The sequence below is a fragment of the Pelophylax lessonae genome (assembly GCF_965119305.1).
Source record: "Pelophylax lessonae genome assembly, chromosome: 8".
Classification (NCBI taxonomy): Eukaryota; Metazoa; Chordata; class Amphibia; order Anura; family Ranidae; genus Pelophylax; species Pelophylax lessonae.
Genome location: NC_138775.1, coordinates 266456561 through 266470759, shown reverse-complemented (window position 1 = coordinate 266470759; position 14199 = coordinate 266456561). Strand labels below are relative to the sequence as shown.

At 42.4% G+C, this 14199-nt stretch overlaps 1 protein-coding gene across 1 annotated transcript in view; it reads right to left on the bottom strand.

Annotated features, from left to right (window-relative positions):
• Nucleotides 1-14199, bottom strand: part of LRRIQ3 (leucine rich repeats and IQ motif containing 3) — a 117568-nt gene that overhangs the window by 1323 nt on the left and 102046 nt on the right. The window contains exons 7-8 of the mRNA XM_082265333.1: nucleotides 10641-10764; nucleotides 6539-7247 (exon numbers count right to left, since the gene is read on the bottom strand). Of these exons, the coding sequence (XP_082121459.1) occupies nucleotides 6539-7247; nucleotides 10641-10764 (833 nt within the window). The remainder of the gene's footprint in view (nucleotides 1-6538; nucleotides 7248-10640; nucleotides 10765-14199) is intronic.

The window sequence follows — 14199 nt, the reverse complement described above, 5'->3', positions numbered from 1 at the left end:
CGCACAGAAGAGGCAGCCAGCTAAAAAGGGCCAAGATGGGGACGATGGACTCTGTGAATGTCACCCAAACAGAGGATCATAGCGGGACAATGCTAGATTAATTGTGCTGGTGAGTATGTGTTTTGAAGAGATTGTAGCACTACAGGTAGGAGGAAAAAAAAAACAATATGGGATGGGGGTAGAGTACCGCTTTAAGGCACTGAATGCTAGCGGATGTGTCAGTCTGTGTATTGTAATACAGAGATCAGTGCATCCACTGCCAGCCAGCTGGCACCCTCCCGCAGTTTCCAGTGAAGATCCACCTCATCCTTGCGTCCACCGTGGTCAGTTGCTATTACTGCTGGCCTGGCAAATGATGGAAGGACTGGACTTCCTCTCTCCAGGCTTTCTCCATCTCCTGGCTTCCACCCTGCTGCTCTGCTGCCTGAAATGTAAGGGGGGACTCTGCTGGGCACACATAAATGTTAGGGGGGAGTCTGCTGGCAAATATGGAGGGGACACTGGTGACATGCACGGATGTAAGGGGGAACGCTGCTGGCACACATGGATATAAGGGTGGGAACCTGCTGGCACATATGGATGTAAGGGGGGGCATGGCTGGCACACTTGGATGTAAGGGGGGACACTGCTGGCACACATGGATAGAAGGGGGGACACTGCTGGCATACATGGATGTAAGGGGGACACTGCTGGCACACATGGATGTAAGGGGGTCATTGCTGGCATACATGGATGTAAGGGGGGACACTGCTGGCACACATGGATAGAAGGGGGGACACTGCTGGCACACATGGATAGAAAGGGGGAGACTGCTGGCACACATGGATAGAAGGGGGGACACTGCCGGCACACATTGATGTAAGGGGGGACACTGCCGGCACACATTGATGTAAGGGGGGACACTGCCGGCACACATTGATGTAAGGGGGGACACTGCCGGCACACATTGATGTAAGGGGGGACACTGCTGGCACACATTGATGTAAGGGGGGACACTGCTGGCACACAATGATGTAAGGGGGGACATTGCTGGCACACATGGATATAAATGGGGACTCTGCTGGGTACACATGGTTATAAGGGGGAGCTTTGCTGGAAACTCCTGAATTTCAGAGGGGACTCTTATTGGCTTTTTATATATATATATATAGATAGATATATATATAAAATGTATTTTTTTTTCAGCTCATAAATATTTGTAAAAAATGCAATGTGGCTCTTATACAGAAAATGTTGGAGGCCCCTGTCTTGGTGTATTGCGGTGTCATTTAAAATGAATAGAACTGTAGTGCAGCAACATATGCTAAGTGTTGTGGCAGTGAGCGCTAATGTACGCATTTCTGCAATAATGGAGTGTGAATGGGTCCTAAAATTTAAAAGTAATTTTCTGAAGAATAATTTTTTTTTTTCTAGAAAGAAGTCCTTGCACTAGCTGCAAATCTACCTTCAGACAACAATAAACAGAGTAAGCCAGAGACAAATGCACTGACCCCGAGTTCAAAAATAATACGTTATGCCATTATTGGTGAAAGGAAGAAGTGGGTGATGTCCTATGGCCTAACAAGAAATCGTTAGATCTAAACAGGACTATAATTGCCTTGTCGATGTTTCTAAACAGACTAATGCACATGGTCACATCTCAAGATTCCCGGTCTAGGAGTGTGGAATCGTCGAACAACATACTAGGAGAAACAATCAATTAAATAACCATATTAGGCATGATCTGCATCTATTCTGGCCATGTAACAGGAACTCGAGTCAATTTCAGGAAAAGAACAACCCCAGGGGTAAAAAGTAAAAAAACTAACAAAACAAAAAAAAAAAAAAAAAAAAAAAGCTTTTAAAATGTCCCCAAGCCTTAAGCACATGTTGAAGAATTTAACAAAATTATGACCAAAATGATGTTCGTCCATTTTGCCTTCTCAGTCTTAGATGAGCAAATCATGATTCCTGTATTCTACTCGTCAACAAATTGGATGGAGTCAGAATTATAAAAGGTGCACTGCAGGCAGATTTAAAGCAGATCCCCCCATCTGATTATACCCCCATTATAGTATCGTATATACTGTATACATATGATAAATATTAGTTAAAATCTTGTCTCCTCTTTTGCTGTATCCCTCACGCAAATGCACTGTTGTTTCCCTCCTCCTATCCCATACCACCATTTTCAAAGATTACATCATCGGTGGCTGTTCTCTTCTTTATTGTTCTTTGCTGGCTCACTGATGTCACTCCTGATCTTGTGCATGTGCTGCATGAGATTAGGACAGCCTGTTATAGAAGAATAACAAGCAACACCTGATCTTGTATGGCACATGCGCCATTTGAGATCTGGCACATGTGCCATACATGATATTGGGCAACATGATATGGTTCAATACCTAGCTGCCACAGATTACATATAGTACATGCGCCAGATCTCTTGCGGTGCATGCGCTGTACATAATCTGGCCCAACTTGCTATTCTTCAATAACAAACCAAAGTGATCTCGTACGGCACATATGCAATGGTGATATGGCCTTCTTAGCAGGGCTGGATCTGCATATCTGGTCTGAGAGTGCAGTAAAAAAAAAAGTCAAGGGGCATAATGGTAAAACTGTGTGTGAGTCGCTGATAGTCTGTCACACAGCATCACAACCTGGGAAATACTAGCATGTATTTGGCTGTCATAAGATTAGGGCATTAAACAGAACCTGTGCCCAATTATTTTAGATGTCCCTATCAAAGTCCCCTTTTACATCATAAGTATTGATCAAAGTCCCCCTTTTACATCAGGCTCCCAACAGAGTGCCCCCCCTACTTCAGGGACCCCATCAGAGTGCCCGCTAAAATCAGGTGTCCCTATCAGAGCGCCCCCCCTTATCAGTGTCCCCATCAGATTCCCCTCCTTACGTCAACTATCCCCATTAGAGTGCCCCCTTACATTTGATCAGATATCCGAATCAGAGTGCCCCCTTACATCAGGGTCCCCATCACAGTGTCCCTTTACATCAAGGTCTCCATCAGAGTGCCCCCTTACATTTGATCAGATATCCCAATCAGAATGCCCCCTTACAACATGTGTCTGAATCAGTATGCCCCCCTTACATCAGGGTCCCCATCAGACTTCACGCTTACATCAGGGTCCCCATCAGAGTGCTCCCTTACATCAGCATTCCCCTTTACATCATGGTCCCCATCAGAGTAGTCTCTTACATCAGGGTCCCCATCAGAGTGCCCCCTTACATCAGGGTGCCCATCAGAGTGTTCCCTTACATCAGAGTATCCATCAGAGTGCTCCCTTACACCAGGGTCCCAATTAGAGTGCTCCCTTACATCAGTGTTCCTATTAGAGTGCTTCCTTACATCAGGGTTCCCATCAGAGTGCCCCCTTACATCAGGGTCCCTATCAGAGTGTTTCCTTGCATCAGTGTCTTCATCAGAGTGCTCCCTATATCAGGGTCCCTATCAGAGTATTTCCTTACATCATTGTCTCCATCAGAGTGCACCCTTATATCAAGGTCCCAATTATATTGCTCCCTTACATTAGAGTCCCTATCAGAGTGCTTCCTTATATCAGGGTCCTCATCAGAGTGCTCCCTTACATCAGGGTCCCAATTAGAGTCCTCCCTTACATCAGTGTTCCCATCAGAGTGCACCCTTATATCAAGGTCCCAATTAGAGTGCTCCCTTACATTAGAGTCCCTATCAGAGTGCTTCCTTACATCAGGGTCCCCATCAGAGTGCCCCCTTAAATCAGGGTCCCTTTTAGAGTGTTTCCGTGCATCAGTGTCTTCATCAGAGTGCCCCCTATATCAGGGTTCCTATCAGAGTGTTTCCTTACATTATTGTCTCCATCAGAGTGCCCCCTATATCAGGGTCCCTATCAGACTGTTTCATTACATCAGTGTCTCCATCAGAGTTCTCCCTTACATCAGTGTTCCCATCAGAGTGCCCCCTTACATCAGGGTCCCAATTAGAGTGCTCCCTTACATTAGTGTCTCCATCAGAGTACTCCCTTACATTAGGTGTCCCCGTCAAAATGCCCCTTACATGGATTGTCCCCATCAGTGTGCCTCCTTAAATCAAGTATTTGCATCAGACTGGCTCATGGATCAGTGGATGCGCTCTCAGAGAGAGGCGGGCATAACTAAAACTGGTGAGGCACAGCCCACCCCAGCACCCACCTAGAACCAGTCATGCTTCCTAGGGTGCACCTGTGCAACTGGGGCCAGGTCACCACTGCCTTAGGGAAACCCCGAAGAAGAAAAAGTTTTGTAAAATATCTTAAATTCAAGAAATGAATTGTGTGGTGTTTATTGATGGACATGTAGTGATGTGCGCCTCATCAGTTTTTCTGTTTTGGAATAAAGGTTTACTTTAAGCAGTTAAGGTCCGCCCTTTAGCAGTTTTACTGCTACAGGGCAGCATCACATAATATATATATATATATATATATATATATATATATATATATATATATATGTGTGTGTGTGTGTGTGTGTGTGTGTGTGTGTGTTCCGACACTTCCAGATAATGGGTGCGCCTGCACTCTGACGGCGGCTCGCTCCTGCTGTGATCACACACAGCGGGAGCCAATCGTCAGGTACTGCAGATTCAATGTCTTCCAGCACCTGCCAATTGTGAGGAACAAACAGAGAACTGCGATCTGCCTATGTAAATAAGGCAGATCGCCATTCTGACAGGAGGGAAGGGATGGAATTTGTGTCCCTGCAAAGCAGTAAATAAACTCCATATCTTCCCTTAGTAAAAGCACCTCACACAGTATAGTAAAACACTAGCTAGGCATACCTTTAACTATTTGATCGTCCCTGAAGTTTAACCCTTTTCCAGCCAGTGTCATTAGTACAGTGACAGTGCATATTTTTAGCACTGATCACTGTATTAATGTCATTGGTCCCCAAAAAGTGTCACGGGTGTCAGAATGCCCATCACGATATCGCAGTGCCACTATAAGTCGCCAATCTCTACCATTACTAGTTAAAAAAAAAAAATTATATATAAACACACACACACATATATATATATCCAGTTTGTAGACGCTATCTGTTTTGCGCAAACCAATCAATATACGCTCATTGGGTTTTATACCAAAAATATGTAGCAGAATATTGGCCTTAACTAATGAAGAAATTCGATTTTTTTTTTACAATTATCTATTGGGTATGTTTTATAGCAGAAAGTAAAAAATATTTTTTTCGTTTTTCAAAATTGTCAGCCATTTTTTGTTTATAGGGCAAAAAATAAAAAACGCAGAGGTGATCAAATATCACTAAAAGAAAGCTCTATTTGTGGGGAAAAAAGGACATTTTATTTAGGTACAGCCTCGCAACGACCGCACAATTGTCCGTTAAAATAAAAACGCAGTGCCGAATCGCAAAATATGGCCTGGTCATTAAGGGGGCAAATCCTTCCGGTCCAGAAGTGGTTAATGGCTGTGGGTTGAGCTATTTTGAGGGGACATAATTTGGGTACAGCGTTGCATTACTGCGCAATTGTCAGTTAAAGTAACGCAGTGCCATATCACAAAAAAATGGCCTAATCATGAAGGGGTGTAAACCTTCCGGAGGTCAATTGGTTAAGGCTCATGGCAGCTATAAAAGATAAAAATCAATCAATACCATTCTGTAATCATTAATACATCCTTATTATTATTTTTTTTAAATGTAAGCAGTGTCAATGCTTGATATCAGCCTCTTGCAGCCCCTGTACAACAGAGCTCAGATTGGAAAAGGGAAATGCAGCACAAGGAGCAAATCAGTTTATGTGCTGACAAAAGGTATTCTAATAGGGGGAGAGAGAACAGCGCCAGAAAATAGCGCCAGCTTCTCCTTCCGTTGTCCAGTCACAGACCTTTTAAGCCCCGTACACACGCGTCGATAATTGGCCGTGAATTTTCGGCCAACGTCCCATCGGCCGATTTTCGGCTTGTTAGTATGATGCTTCCGACAACCGACTCCGACTTTTCGGCCGAAAAAAATCTGGTGTGCAGGCTATAAAATTTTCGTTGGCCGTCAACACAATGGCCGATTTTCCGTCAATCAGTACAGATTTCGGCAGACAAAAATCAGATGAGCAAGACTGGGCATGCTCAGAGAAGAAAAAACACAGGGAAAGTAAACCAGCACATGACATCACTTCTGAAGTAGATTTTTGTTGGCCGAGAAAATTCGTGTGCAGTCTAGGCACATTCCAACCAACAAAACACCACTCTGGACAAAAGTCGGACGATCGGTCGGCCGATAATCGTTGCGTGTGTACTAGGCATAAGAGCTACTGAAATGCAGCAGAGGCAAACTGAGTCTCCCATCCTGCCAGACAGGACTGTGCTGTGGGAGGAGCTGTGCTGAGCTCAGTAGCGGCCCCTCCAGGCCATACAATCTGTGTGCATGTGCAGTGCACTCTCTCCTTATCTAGCTGAGCTCAGCTGCTCAGAAGAGAAGACAGCGCACTGCACTTACATGCAATTTGAACAGCCTGGAGCACCCACCAGGGGGCGCACAACTATAGTGTAGCGTGTCCTGCATATCATACCTGTGTTCCTGGAGACATTTGATGAACTGTTTTTGCTTTTCCTGGTCGTCTTTTAAACCTTGCACAAATTTCATTTTCCTTTGCACTTCTTCCTGGGACCTGATTAATCGATCGTGTCTCATTAAAGTTTTTGTAACAGAAGTGTGTTGGGAATTGAATTCTCTGGCTGAGGCATTTTCTAATCTTCTGGCCTCCTTTTCATAAAGAAACTGTTTATGTCTATACTTGACATTGTCAATAAAGTTGGCTTTATCCAGGTGGTTATACTGTGCGCTTTGCTCTAGGTTCATGCCGTCTGCCTGGTGTTGCGCTATGGTTTGTTTTTTTCTTGCCTCCAAAAACTCATCAGTGTGATATTTTGCTTGTTTTTTATCAGCCTGCATCTGTACAACCACATTTCTTTTTTGTATCAGTGTATTATATTTCTTCTGCTTCTCATAAGCCTTGTCTATAGCGTGTAGAGGTAGAAGGTTAACTAGTTGGCTTTCCTGCATGGGATGCCTCTTAGACATCGGACCTTTCACCAGGCTTGCTGGATCCCGCTTGGCTTCTATAATTGAATGGATTTGTTGAATGGAGGAGCGGATGTCTTTTGCTGACTTTCCATAGGATAACAGAAGGTCTTTGGAAGGGTCTGATTGGTGGAAAATGGCTTTAAGCCCGGAAAGGCTGAATTCTTTCTCATTTATTTGTTCTTCCTGTATTAAATCTATGTGATAAAATATTATGAAAGAATATGTAAACCCTCACCTTGTAAAAAAAAAAAAAAAACACACACATTCAGTTTAAAATAGAAATGAAAGGTAAAACATTTGCGTATATTAACCACTTGCCGACCTCCCACTGCGGCAGGCTGGCTCGGCTGTGCGATTTGCCGTACCTGTACGGCAGTTCGCAAAAGCGCTCCTGGGGGTGAGTGCACGCCGCCAGCGGCGCACGCCTGCCACCCCACTAGGCAACAGGGATGCTGATCCATGGGACCGGCGACACTGACTGTCGCCGGGCACCTGCGATCGCTCCCCTCTGAGAGAGAACGACGGTCTGCTGTTGTAAACACAAGTTGCAAGCTCCCGCCCCCGTTTGTCAGCGAGGAAGCCGATGCGTGTGTCAGGCGGCTCCAGTTCCCGCCTGACACCCACGATTGTTCCCCGCTGAGAGAGAAGGACGGCCAGCTGTTGTAAACACAGCTGACCGTCCTTCTCCCTGGGATGATCACAGAGCTCCTGTGTTCCCCCTATATAGGATCACAGGTCTCTGTGGCCATTTTACAAGTCCCTCCCCCATACAGTTAGTAAACACTCCCCTAGGCTCACACTTAACCCTTTGATCACTCCTGGGTTAACCCTCTTCCCTGCTATTGTCATTATTACAATAACAGTGCATATTTTTAGCACTGATTACTGTAGTAATATCACTGGTCCCCCCAAATGTGTCAAAAATGTCAGTTAGGGGTCAGATCTGTCCGCCGCAATGTCGCAGTCCTGCTAAAAATCGCAGATCACCGCCATTACTAGTAAAAAAAAAATAAATAAAATTGACAAATCTTTCCCCTAGTTTGTAGACGCACTACCTTTTGCGCAAATCAATCAAATACGCTTATTTGGATTTTCTTTTTTTTTTTACCAAAAATATGTAGCAGAATACAAATTGGCCTAAAAGGATGAAAAAAATGTATTTTTATTTTTTTGGGAATGTTATACAGCAGAAAGTGAAAAATATTGTTTTGTTTTTTTTTTTCCAGAATTGTCGCTCTTTTTTGTTTATAACGCAAAAATAAAAATTGCAAAGGTGATCAAATACCACCAAAAGAACACTTTATTTGTGGGAAAAAAAGGACATCAATTTTATTTAGGTACAGCATCGCACGACAGCGCAATAGTCCGTTAAAATATAGCAGTGCCAAATCGCAAAAAATGGCCTGGTCAATAAGTGGGCAAATCCTACCAGTCCAGAAGTGGTTAATAAAAAACATTATAAATATATATATATTTTTTACTTTATAAGCAATCACATCTGTCCTCAGCTGCATAAGGAGCTCAGAGAGCCTGGGGGGGGGGGGGGGGGGCAGCAGCACACTGGTCTTCCCAGTAAATGGCTGTATAGGGGGGGGGGGTGTCAGCACTAAACTGATCATTGGAGGAGAGCAGGCACAGCCAGAAAACTGACCACGCTGTGTTCTCATGCCTAGTTTGGTCAGTTTTTAATAGGAAAGCAAAGGACTGGCAGGAATTTTTAACAAGGAATCAATACAAAGAGGACAGGATACCTTTTCCAACAAGTACATGGTAGAGCAGGCACATATCAGGAATATGAAATGTTGGGGTAACATATTCTTTAACATACAAGCTTTTGTATTTGGGGGAGAAAGAAGGAAAAAAAGGAAGAAGAGAATGAAAAAGGTGATAGGAAGGAATGGAAGAGAATACAATGGTAAGAAGAGAGGAAAAAAGCTAAGGATGAAAAAAAGAAGGAAGCCAGGGAAGGAAGGAAAAAGACCTCTTGCACATGGACATAATAATTTAATGATGGTGATGTGCAGGAGTTTGCTGGCACAGGCTGGCAAAAAGATCCTGGGTAAAAAAAAAAAACACAAGTTATGTTCCATAAAGACCTTATGCATATATGTGTGTAAAATCCTTCATCTCTCCCTAGCTGCTAGTGTTTTAAGTTATTGCTGTACTATAGATGTTTATGGAGCTGTGTGCATTGCCCCATAGAAAACAGCAGGCCTGTGTCCAGATCCATTAAAAAGAAGGGAAGAAAAAAGGAAGGAGGGAAGGAAAAAAGTAATGAAGAAGGGGAGAAAGAAGAAAAAGGAAGGAAGAAGAAATGAAGAAGAGAAGGAAAGGAAAAAGATAGGAAAGAGGAAATGAAGAAGGAAGAAGGGAAAACGAGAGGAAAGAAGCCATGAATAAGGGAGGGAAGGGGAAGAAATAGGAAAGAAGAAGTTAAGAAGGGAGGGAAGGGAAAAAAGAAAGGAAGGAAGAAATGAAGACGGGAAGGAAAGGAGAAGGATAGGAAAGAAAAAATGAAGAACGGAAAGAATGAAAAAGGAAAGGAAAGAAGAAATTAAGAAGAGAAGGAAGGAAAAATATAGAAAAGAAGGAATAAAGAATAGAGGGAAGGGAAATTATTGGAAATAAAGAAGGAACGGAAAAGAAAAATGAAAACATAGTCTGGGTAACAACATAACCTGATCTTTGTGTGATAGGAAAGAAGAAATGAAGAAGGGAAGGAAGGGAAAAGGATAGGAAAGAGGAAATGAAGAAGGAAGAAGGGAAGACGGGAGGAAAGAAGCCATGAATAAGGGAGGGAAGGGGAAGAAATAGGAAAGAAGAAGAAGTTAGGAAGGGAGGGAAGGGAAAACAGAAAGGAAGGAAGAAATGAAGACAGGAAGGAAAGGAGAAGGATAGGAAAGAAAAATGAAGAACGGAAAGAATGAAAAAGGAAAGGAAAGAAGAAATTAAGAAGAGAAGGAAGGAAAAATATAGAAAAGAAGGAATAAAGAATAGAGGTAAGGGAAATGATTGGAAATAAAGAAGAAATGAAGAAGGGAAGGAAGGGAAAAAGGATAGGAAAGAAGAAATGAAGAATAGAAAGAATGAAAAAAAGAAATGAAAGAAGAAATGAAGAGAACAAAGGAAAAAGATAGGAAAGAAAAAAATCAAGAAGGAAGAAAAAGATAGGAAAGAAGAAATGAAGAAGGGAAGGAAGGGAAAAAGATAGGAAAGAAGAAATGAAGAATAGAAAGAATGAAAAAAAGAAATGAAGAGAACAGAGGAAAAAGATAGGAAAGAAAAAAATCAAGAAGGAAGAAAAAGATAGGAAAGAAGGAATGAAGAAGGGAAGGACGGGAAAAGGATAGTAAAGAAGAAATGAAGAATAGAAAGAATGAAAAAAAGAAATGAAAGAAGAAATGAAGAGAACAAAGGAAAAAAAGATAGGAAAGAAAAAAATCAAGAAGGAAGAAAAAGATAGGAAATGAAGAAGGGAAGAAGGGAAAAAAGATAGGAAAGAAAAAACTAAGAAGGAGGGAAACAAATGAAGAATCGAGGGAAGGAAAATGATTGGAAAGAAAGGTAGGAAAATAAAAAAAACATACCCTGATCTTTGTGTGTTTTTAATTCACTCCAGTACATCTCATGTTCACATTCGGCCACACTTTGAGCCGGCTGCTGTTGATTTTGCTTCCTGAGATCAGGAACAGTTTCTGCTTCAGATAAGACCTGCATTTTAATAGAGATATTAAAAAAAAAAGGATATTATGGCCTCCTGTGGATAAAGGGCCAATAAAAAGATATACAATTAACAGAGCTTGGAAAGTGGGGCTCGTAGCTTCCTGCAGCTTTAGGAAGACATTCTAGTTTAAAGCGGACAAAACAAAACCAAAGAAATTTCCAGCTCAACTCGCCAACCAGTCTGCGTACCAACCAAATAAGCCTGTCTAACAGTATGCGTTAAAAATGTAGTTTAATTAGCACACATTTGTAAATCCATGTTTTTAATGCATACTGTTAGACAGGTTAATTCGGTTGGTAAGCACATTGGTTGGTGAGCTGGGAATTTTTCTGGTTTAGCATGGACCAGTCAAGATTTAATCCATCTATGGGCAGACTGGTTGTACTGAAGTGGAAGGAAAGAAAATTGCACAATCTATGGGCTGCTTAAAACTTCTAATTATAAGGGTGTTTACACTTACAGTTTTCTTTAGTCCCCCTGCAGAGTCCCACAAATACTGTAGCTGTTGTTCCTAGTGAAGTCCATCTAATGCCGCTTCCTGTGATGGTGGGGCAACAATGCTGCACTGCTTCAGTGGAATGAGATGCTGCAGGAGGCGTGTTTATCAGCATTGTCACTGCTGATTCCTAAGCCTATCGCTTGTCAATCATCATATGGCTACACCTAGTCCTGCCCACTCCTATCAGGATTGGCAGCACTGCCTCTGTTACTGAAACCCCCCTACTGTGAGCTGCAGTGCCCGGGAGGGGGAGCGTGTGAAGGATGCCAATATACAAGTGTCCAGCTCCACTGTCCACTGCACCCTGTTACCAGGTAGCCTGAAATATTCCCAACCTTGGCCACCATGTAAATAGGTAGTAAATATTTCTATTAACTTTATAAAGCATTGGATATATTGGCATTATATGCCAAATAAAATAAATAAGCTGCAAATAAACAATAAATTAATATAAAAGAAAAAAAAAAGATAATGCACAACAATATACAAAATACAACGGAAAATGGGGGTTTGTCTTACATGTACCCTTTAACAGGTTCCCTACCGCCTGCCGCAGCAAAATTGCTGGCTCTCTTGCGTGAACTGATGTAGCTCTACTTTGGTCGCGTGCAGGGTTCTGGGGGCGAGCGTGCCCCCCCACTAGGCAGCGAGGATGCCGATGCACGGGACCAGCGGCTCCGATTGCCGCCAGCCATCCGCGATCGCTCCCCATTGAGACAGAAGGACAGTCAGCTCCCTCCTGCGCGAAACGACGTAGACCTACGTCGGTCGTGCGCTGCTGGTGGCGCGCTCCTGCCTCCACTCCGCAGTGGGGACTCTGATGCATGGGGCAGGTGGCTCCGATTGCCTCCTGCCACCCGCGATCGCTCCCCGCTGAGAGAGAAGAACGGTCAGCTGTTCTTCTCTCTGAAATGATCACAGAGCACCTGCGATCCTGCTATATAGGATCACAGATCTCTGTGGTCATTTCACAAGCCCCTCCCCCCACAGTTAGAAAACACTCCCCTAGGCTCACACGTAACCCTTTGATCACCCCTGGGTTAACCCCTTCCCTGCCAGTGTCATTATTACAGTAACAGTGCATATTTTTTAGCACTGATTACTGTAGTAATGTCACTGGTCCCCCCAAAAGTGTCAAAAATGTCAGTTAGGGATCCAATCTGTCGGCCACAATGTCGCAGTCCCGCTAAAAATTGCAGATTGCCGCCATTACTAGTAAAAAAAAAAAAAAATGACATAAATCTTTCCCCTAGCTTTTAGACGCGATAAAGTTTGCGCAAACCAATCAAAATACGCTTATTGCGATTTTTTTTTACCAAAAATATGTAGCTGAAAACAAATTGGCCTAAAATGTTAAAAAATTTAGATTTTTAAATTTTTTTTTGGGAATGTTATATAGCAGCATGTGAAAATTATTGATTTTGTTTTTCCAGAATTGTCGCTCTATTTTTGTTTATAGTGCAAAAAATAAAAATTGCAGAGGTGATCAAATACCACCAAAAGAAAGCTCTATTTGTGGGAAAAAAGGACATAACTTTTATTTGGGTACAGCAGCGCAATTGTCCGTTAAAGTAACGCAGTGCCGAATCGTAAAAAAATGGCCTGGTCTTTAAGGGGGCAGATCCCTGCGGACCAGAAGTGGTTAATATAAAAGAAAAAAAAAGAAGATTGCACAACAATATACAAAATACAATGTAACACTGGGGTTTGTCTTACATGTATCCTTTAAGTAATAGCACAGGATATGCTGTATGTACAAAGCCTGTGTCAATATCCAGAATTACCGCATACCGCCAAGAGTCGGAGGAAGCGATCACAGCAGATCGTTTACACATATGCAAAGGCACACATTAATTTTTCGTTTTAGTGTACAATGGAGAATTTATGAGTCTTGCTCTCATCATAGTTTTATTGTTTATAGATTGGAACCAGGTTCCGCTTGAGGAGGCGGAATGAGTATTTAAACTTAAGCTGATAAATCCAAGCAGCTTAAATAGCTTTCTTCAAATGAATTCTGCATGCTTTTAAGCCAGTCATTGCCTTATAAAACGTCTACAGATAGGAGAGGAAGGGGAAAAAAAAAGCTTCAAGCAAATATATATTAGTAACAAATCAGTATATGGTAATGAAATACACACAGAATTATGTAGATGAATGTGTAATATGGCCACCATTGAAGGACAGGATGGTAGAAGAGTGCACATAGATTTATCATTCATCAAAACACGTTTCTTATTGTTATCTGCAGGCTTGGAAATCATAAGTTGGCTGTGCTCTGATCGTCTCTGTTCTGTCATGCTGCAAGGCTCTATTCACAGCTATGCAGGAGCGATAGTGCGCTCACATTTTTGCACATTTTGGTGCATTGTGTTTGAGGAAGCCCATTTATTCCAATGGTTGCCCTATGCAGCATCACACAAAAGAAGTGCAAGCACCTTTTTGTAAATCGTGTCGCAGCAAAATGCACAGATCTTTGTTACTATGTGTTCTGGCGTGCGATTTTGTGTGCACATTAGCAAGGTGTGTTGGAGTGCCATTAACCACTTAAACCCCGGAAGATTTTGCCCCCTTCCTGACCAGGGCCTATTTTGCGATTCGGCACTGCGTGACTTTAACGGACAATTGCGCGGTCGTGCGACGCTGTACCTAAACGAATTTGGCGTCCTTTTTTTCCCACAAACAGAGCTTTCTTTTGGTGGAATTTTATCACCTGTGCGACTTTTTGATCATGCGCTATAAACAAAAAAAGAGCGTCAATTTTGCAAAAATAACAATATTTTCACATTTTTTTATATGAAATTCCACAAAAAAAAATGTAAAAATCAAAATTTTTTAACATTTTAGGCCAATTTGTTTTATGCTACATATTTTTGGTAAAAAAATCTCAAAAAGCGCATTTTGATTGGTTTGCGCAAAAGTTATT